The 7,735-nt window shown below is 42.0% G+C and overlaps 1 protein-coding gene across 1 annotated transcript; it reads left to right on the top strand.

Annotated features, from left to right (window-relative positions):
- Positions 1–844: 844 nt before the first annotated feature.
- On the top strand, positions 845–7,159 carry LOC145206977 (paired box protein Pax-9-like). Its single transcript, XM_080078558.1, has 5 exons — positions 845–1,456; positions 1,994–2,659; positions 4,918–5,162; positions 5,464–5,782; positions 6,303–7,159. Exons 1-5 carry the CDS (start codon positions 1,351–1,353, stop codon positions 6,374–6,376), a joined length of 1,410 nt encoding a protein of 469 aa, XP_079934684.1. The 5' UTR covers positions 845–1,350; the 3' UTR covers positions 6,377–7,159.
- Positions 7,160–7,735: the final 576 nt, after the last annotated feature.

Here is a 7,735-nt window from a genome sequence, read left to right as displayed (position 1 = left end):
TCGAAACGCAGATAAGGTGCTAATCCAGTTTAAAACAGGCTTCATTCAGTCCACAGCTAAACAGAGCTTTCTTTGATTGAACAAATGTGATAGGTTTTTAATTTAAAGTTTTAAAAAAGCATTTTAATTCAATTGGCCAATAAGTATGAACAAATTTATCAGTGCACAAACTACAAATTGAAATTGTATGCAAAAGATATAAATATACAATTTGCGCAAATTTATTAAAATTGTAAATCTTTTTTACCACCCAGTGAAAAGTCTTGCGAATACTTTAAAAAGTCTCAACCAGGCCAACAGTTAACGTCCCTATGCGTGACTAGCTTTGGCCACTTCATGCATACTGTAGAGTTTTGCGTGCTCAAGGGGCTTGCGCAAATCTGCGGGCAAACTTTTCAGTCAAATGCGAGCGACGGACATTTATCTCCATGTTTTCTTTGCCTACCTCCGCCCGGCTCAACACCGAGAAATCGGCGGCTGCAACGAAAACTACCTTTCGATTGGGATTTATCCCGCAGTGACAGGGGGGTCGAAATGGATGACGACGCTTATCTCGGCGAAGATTTTTGTCCGATTAGGCTGAAATTCGGCTGACGAGCACCGATGAATTTTATTATTTTAGCACCGGTGGGCTGGAAGACCGCGATCCCCGGGCACAAAGGCTCCTGTTTGGAAAAGCTCAAATGAGTCGACCAGGGGGGAGGGCGGTCCGTATTGTGCTCGGCGCGTTTTCAAAACGGTGTCAAATGGATTTGCACAAAAGCAGGGTATCAATAGTCGGGAAGGCGAGCAATTGAAGCAAACAAAACCCCGCTTGACAGCGATGGGCGGTCGCAGTTGTCGTTCAAGCAGGTAGTGGTCGCGCCAAACGCATTTGACAGCTTGTAGTGGATGTGAATTTGTGGACATTCGCGTGTCCACCCGTTTTCACAACAAGCACACAACGCGCGTCCGCCATGGAAGAGAGGCAGCGGGTTTGTTTTGCAGTAAAAAGATGCTATGATCGATATTTGCAAGCAATAAATCTCTGCACCCCGTAAAACAAGATTAAAATTTCTGTAATGCACAACCGCTCGGGAAAGAAATTTATGTGCGTTTTCACGAGATATTTAAGCCTAAAACGCACCAGAAAGTTTTCTTGTGATTCCTTTTTTAGATGGCTTTTTTAAGCTAATTTATAGTTGAGGCAAAGTGTGCTTCGATTTTTTTTGAAATTTTCTACTAATTTGTTTTCCTGCATAGAGTTTTTTGTGAAACTTGCATTCACCTAATTATCTTGAAAAGGTTGTGGAAAAAAATCTTAGTGCGCAGTTCTTAGACCAAAGCTCGGTAGCCTTAAAAAGCTCAATCATGATTTCGTGTCTGCGCCCCAGTATGGGCCTTGAATCGCCGTCTTTCAAACATCCCGAGTGTCTATCAATCAGCAAGCTTACTCCCAAACAGAAGGAAATGCTAGGTGAAGTTTTTGCAATCATTTCTGTTGCAACTTTGCGATATGGTGTCATCAAAGATACCAGTATTGTACAGATATGTGTATCTTTAGTATTTTGGTAAAATTCTCATGCTAACGCGTTTTTACCAGTGTTGATAAAAAAACTGTTTAAAGACTTGAATTCTCTGCTTTACTATAGCGGTTGATTTACCAACCAAACGCTTTATGTGTAGGATGTGCCAAACAAAATCTAAGTGAAAAAAGGTTGCGAAATATGACTTTTACAATAAGGTGCCTCGCGGTTCCGCCATTTTGTATTTATGTGCGCGTATGCAGTGTATCCAATGTTAAATACAGTTGCAAGCGTTTTATGGGTATAAAGCAAATAATTGTTGGTTTCATTCCTATTTATTTTTTGAAAATCAAACTAAATAATAGTTTTCACTTATAATGCATACCATGACAAATGTTAACAATATACGTTGGTCAAAAATATAGGATGCTAATATTGTTCGCATTAACGCATATCTGTCATATTCTTACAACAGACTTGTGTTGCAGATCAAACATTTGGTGAAGTGAACCAGCTCGGCGGAGTGTTCGTCAATGGGCGACCCCTTCCAAACGCTATACGGTTGAGAATCATCGAGCTCGCCCAACTCGGAATTCGACCGTGCGACATCAGCCGTCAGCTTCGCGTGTCTCACGGATGCGTAAGCAAGATACTAGCCCGCTACAACGAGACTGGATCTATACTACCTGGCGCTATAGGCGGTAGCAAACCTAGAGTCACTACACCCGGTGTGGTGCAGGCAATCAAGGAATACAAGGTACGGGATCCGGGTATTTTTGCCTGGGAGATCCGAGATCGTTTGCTGAGTGACGCTGTATGCGATAAATACAACGTGCCGTCGGTGAGCTCTATCAGCCGTATTCTGCGCAACAAGATCGGCAACGTGCTGCACCCGAATAACCCTTTAAACCCAAACTACGTACCAGCAGCCGCAACTATGGAGCACACCACTTCAACACAGTCGGGTGGGATGAGGCCAGGCATGTACAGCTCTCCGATTTATAACCATCACTACATGGTACCGTCTGTACCGAAAACCACAATACCTGGCAACGGAACCCCAAGTCTGCGAAACCCGATGGGACATCCGCTCTACTCGCATTCTGTGACCGAAATACTCGGATTTTCAAGATTTGACCAACCACACAGCCAAGGTAAATATTCTTTGTTTGAAATTAGTTTAAGGACTAAATTATATTTACTTTTCCAATAAAAACGTCTGTATGCTAGAACGCCAGAACAAAACACATAATTTTCGTCGCCACTTAAAACTTTAGAATGAAAAAGCAACTTTTTACGCTTTGTTTAAAATAAATTACGTCAATTTGGTAAATCGACGTGCGAATTTCCAAAGCTGCCTTTGTGTGGTATCAAATTACCAAGCTCGTTATTTTATCCGCACAAATAAACAAACTGTATAGAGAGAGGCACAAAATTCAGACACTTCCCTTTTTACGTCAGTTTAAACTGTCCCAAGCATCAGTGAAATAGAAACGTGCCGAAAGACAAAATGTCCAGCACTGCATAATAAACAGTATAAGTGAATGGGTTATTAGCAAGATGAACATCAGGAGGTTCTTGTATCAACAACGATGGTCGTAAGTGCGCAGCTAAGGCCTGCTCCCGCTCAATTAGCGATATAACATCGACGGGAGCTAGGGATAACATCTGCGAGGGCACGTTGCTATTTTTGCCTTGTCTGCGCCGAATCGGGTCAGAAGTTTCTACAGTTTTTAGGTCCCAATATGTAACTGGACGCGCATACCGCCCGACCAACTTTTCTTACAAGTCGTCCCGCAGCAGGTTTCCGTCACGCCCAAATGCGAATAGCGTGACTTTCCCAGGGAAGCTGCCCGACACAGCCCCACCAACGACCCCTGCTTGAAACACACGCGATATTGGTTAAACGCCAATATTTGCAAAATGACAATTCATTCGTCTCAAAAAATTCAAAAAGCTGATATTTTCCCGCAAATACACAAATTCCAACTTTCAAAAAATTTTTCGATATCACAATAATCTTGCTACAAAACAAAAATTTGTAAAAGGTCTTTACGTTTTCTTTAGTCGAAATAGGCGTTGAGAATGCAAGCTTATATGTTTGTACGGAGATTATCGGGTAGGTTATCTATTATTTTGTTAGATAATTCAAAGGTAAATTTATCACTGAGCGTAGGCGTCACCCACAAAACTTGTTGTCGACCTTTCTGGGCACGAAATACTCGCAAACAGCAACTCAACACCATCGTGCACCTGAAAAATATCCCGTTTCCCAGTCCTCGAGTTCGGGTCGTACTTCAGAGTGGAGGGTGCTAGGATTTTCACTGGCCGTAAAGTGAGAGACAATACGAATTGTGCATGCACCGAGTCGCATCAATGGCGGGCGAAAGCGGGGAAATGTATGCAAGTCCACCTCCTAAACGTGAAAAGGGCTACTGTCCAGCAAATAGGCATGACTAATTCGGCCCGACGTCCGCATATTGTTGCGGCTCGCTGCAGTCAGATTCACCTAATTGAATGTTAAAACATGAGATGCACAGGCGCGGGGCGACCTTGTGCGCACGCGGCTTAAGCCAAGCGAGACATCGCCATTTTGTTTTTAACGCCAGCTGATGTTCGCATCCCGAGCTTTCGCTCAAATCTCGCCGGCTTAGGCGAACGCCGTTACGCAACATACACGTCATGCATTATGCATAGAAGCGCTACGGACAGGGGTGGCAAGGGATCGCTACATGTACACGTGTCTATGGCCACTTGGAAAGCCGTCAGCGGGCGTAACGCAAGAGCCTGACGCCCAGGGCCGGAAAACTATCTGCTCGGATTCATGCTCAAGACACGCACGTGTAGTAGATGCATGCAAACGTTCCGAACCTTAACGAAGCGAGTGAAAGTTTTCTTAAGGCCGTTCTGCCATGGCAGTGTGCGTCGCCCGCTCGCCTCTCGTCAAGCCTCGTCTTGCCCGTGAATAGTGAAGGTGCGACAACGTGGGAAAATTTTGACATCGCACTATTTAGTCATGGTCCCAACTACAAACATCACCTGAGATTATGTTCTTTAAATCCCCCAAAGAGTGTTTTTTAAGAAAGTCGGCTCTATTTTTCCCGCAGGTCAACCGTTCTTAATTCTACTATATTTACACACACTACAAAAGCCAAAACATTGACAACTAGAAATAACGGAATAACTAAATTTTGGATTAATTCCTCTCAAACAAGTAATTTTTCACGTGATTCAAACCGAGCAAGCAACGCCTATTACAACATACAGCCTAAACGTACGCCACCTAACGGTCAGCGTTTTAAGACTAAACCAACCAACGCCAAAAAACTGTTCTTCATTTTACTGAATTGTTTTGCATCATATTAGCCAATTGCAATATTTCACAATGTAACAACAACAAATCATTTTGCAGCAAGCAGCCATGCCAATCACATGATCGAAGGCAGTCACGTGACGAGTAGCGCCGGTAACTATCAACATCACCAGCTGGTGCCAGTAACCATGCCAGCTATGATACCAAAGATCGAAGAATGGAACAATGTGACAGCATACGGTGTCCCACCGCCAACGCAAGTCACGTCCGTAACGCTAAATGGAGTGGACAAGGACTCTGCCCAAGCGAGGGAAGTCACTGCACTTCACACTTCCAGCGAAGAGGTAAGGAATAAAGTTGAGCGTTTAGCACACGACTAAAACCACATTATATTCTGTACTTCTTATTTTTTTGCAATTTAGGATTGTAAAATCTTTTGTAATGTAGGATTGTATTATGTTTTGCAATTTAGAATTGTGGGATTGTAAAGTTTGTATAAACATATTTGAGTTTTAGTAACACCATTACCTCAAAGCCACATGCTTGTTCTCTGGTTTGTAAAACATAATTTAAACTAAATCCGTTTCAAGTGTTTAAAGTTTACGAAGCCACATACATCACTAATCAGTATTCTCTGAATTTTAGAACCGCCCTACACCCAATCAGCCGTCAAACTCCGTGTATGCGGCACCTTCCAATCAACCATTCGTTGCCACAAGCGCGCCAATGATGCAGCATCCAGTAAGCGCCTACCCATCGCCCACATACATGTCACCGTACGGCCACCCAGCTTGGCAACAACAGCACGTTCCCCTACCACCACCAACAGCTGCAATGAACGGCATAGACCAATCTATGATGTCACACGTACAGCACGTTCAAAGTCACCCGCAACACCAACACCAGCAACAAAATGGCGCGCAACAAAACGGCTTTCCGAAGCATTCGCATACTTCTCAAGCAGGTAAGTCGCAACGTGGATGAACAACTTTGTAGTTTAAATAAATTGTAATAATAAATCACTAAGTTTAACTACAAACACGAGGTTGGGTTGCATTGGTCTAAGTTTGTGGCCATTGCATAATTTAGGCTTAAAAATCCTTGAACTACTATTAATTTTTGTAAGCCTAGCATAACGGTTACTGATAAGGTCACATTTTTTCAAGGTATTTGATTGCGTGACACAACATGCGCATTTATATCCAGTAGAATGGCAAGCGCAGTCAATTTTGGGTGCTCGGTAGGTTTAAGTTTTGATTCGCTTGATCGCAATTGCACACAAATAGCCGACAAAGCTTGCCGCGTGAGCACGTGCTTGCCTTTGAAGTCCCTGGGCTGAAGGGTTGAAAACAGGCACAAAAAGGCATTCAAAGTAGGCGTAGTATGCTTGTAAGCAATAAGCCAATTACTTCGTTCTTGTAACAAACACACTGTAAGTTTTAGCGGTACCTTGTGAGTAATGTTTCGTATCTGTGTTTCTGCAGATTCAAAGATTTCTTCGGAAACCAATAAGTCTGGTTCAGATGCAAGGCAAACACATGCAAGTGCCTCCTCATAAAGCTTGAATTTCTTGACTTGGAGGCTGCTGTTTCGCAACAGATGCTCGCCGCGGTGTACTCACGCATGCGTGACGAACGAATGCTCAACCGCTGGTAACCGGCCATATTTTTTTAAATCAACAATCATATCAAAGAATGGCTTTAAAAATGCGGCGCTGTAAATGTCAATTGTTTGAAAAGTTATACAATATTTTGGCCATGATATCTGGCTTCAATATGGTTGAGGTCGACAAAAAATAGTTACAAATATGCAGAAAACAATATTGGTTTTCGCTGCCTGTAGAATAGTAGAACCTCATACATGAAAATAGCCATGTCGTCTAACTGCCTTTTACTCGTCTCAGATAAAATTAATTTGCGATTTGCACAATATGTAAAACACAAACCACAAGCAAACGTATAACAACATGAATTGTTTGTTGCTATTTTTACCTTTCTTTTGTATTGTTTTTTTTTCTTTCGCCAATTGCACTAACAAATATGCCAATATACATATATATCGCCTTGTAGTTAGCCTATACTAACTTGTTTTCGCCCGTTTTTTGTTTTACCCGTCGTTGCCGTTTATTTGTTGCCTTATATGTGTCTTTTTAAATCGTTTTGTGATTTTTGGGTGCACTCTTCAATCGCCATGAATTAATTTTAAATGGAACTTTTGTTATCCTGGCATTTGGAATTGCGTTTTCTGTCTGACAGATGGTGGCGAAAAATTATACTGTGCGCATTTTGTATGAATGTTACTTCTTTCAAAAATACGCATGGAAGGCCATTAAATTTTAAGACTGGTGGTAATACAGGTGCAGTCAAGTTAGGCCTATATCATAGTTAGTTGGTGACTTAACATGCGATAACTTGTAAAAAATCAAAAGATTAAAAAAAAAATATTTGATAACTTCAACGGTCTTTTTTGTTAGAGCAGACTATCATCCGTCAAAAGAGAAAATTTTTTGTAGGTTACAAAACAACCATAAACATGTCAAAAAGCTGGTTAAACGCTTTCGTTTTGGTGATTAAAAACTGATACATACGCAATTTGTTTAAAAAAAACTTTTGACGGACCTAAAGAGTTAAGAAACACATATTAGTGTAAAAGGGCATTATGCTATGCTTTCAGCTTGGAATTTGCCAAAAATTGGTCCATTAAAATCAGACATTGTGTGCTTGACTCTTTTCGGCATGAAGAACCTCTGTGAGGAGAGACGTCTGTTTTGTTTACCTGCGACAGATAAACCGCAGATGGCCTGAGCATTGTAAATCCTCCCACCGCTGATTCAGGCACGAAACTAAAGGCATGTCGTCCATTGTCACCCCCGGTAATGCGTATTTTGATGAGGGATCATCGGCTCTCTTATCGTGAC

Source organism: Phallusia mammillata, chromosome 1, assembly GCF_965637545.1.
Source record: "Phallusia mammillata chromosome 1, kaPhaMamm4.hap1.1, whole genome shotgun sequence".
NCBI lineage: Eukaryota > Metazoa > Chordata > Ascidiacea > Phlebobranchia > Ascidiidae > Phallusia > Phallusia mammillata.
Note: the sequence above shows the minus strand (reverse complement) of the source record. Positions and strands in the feature narration are given on the sequence as shown.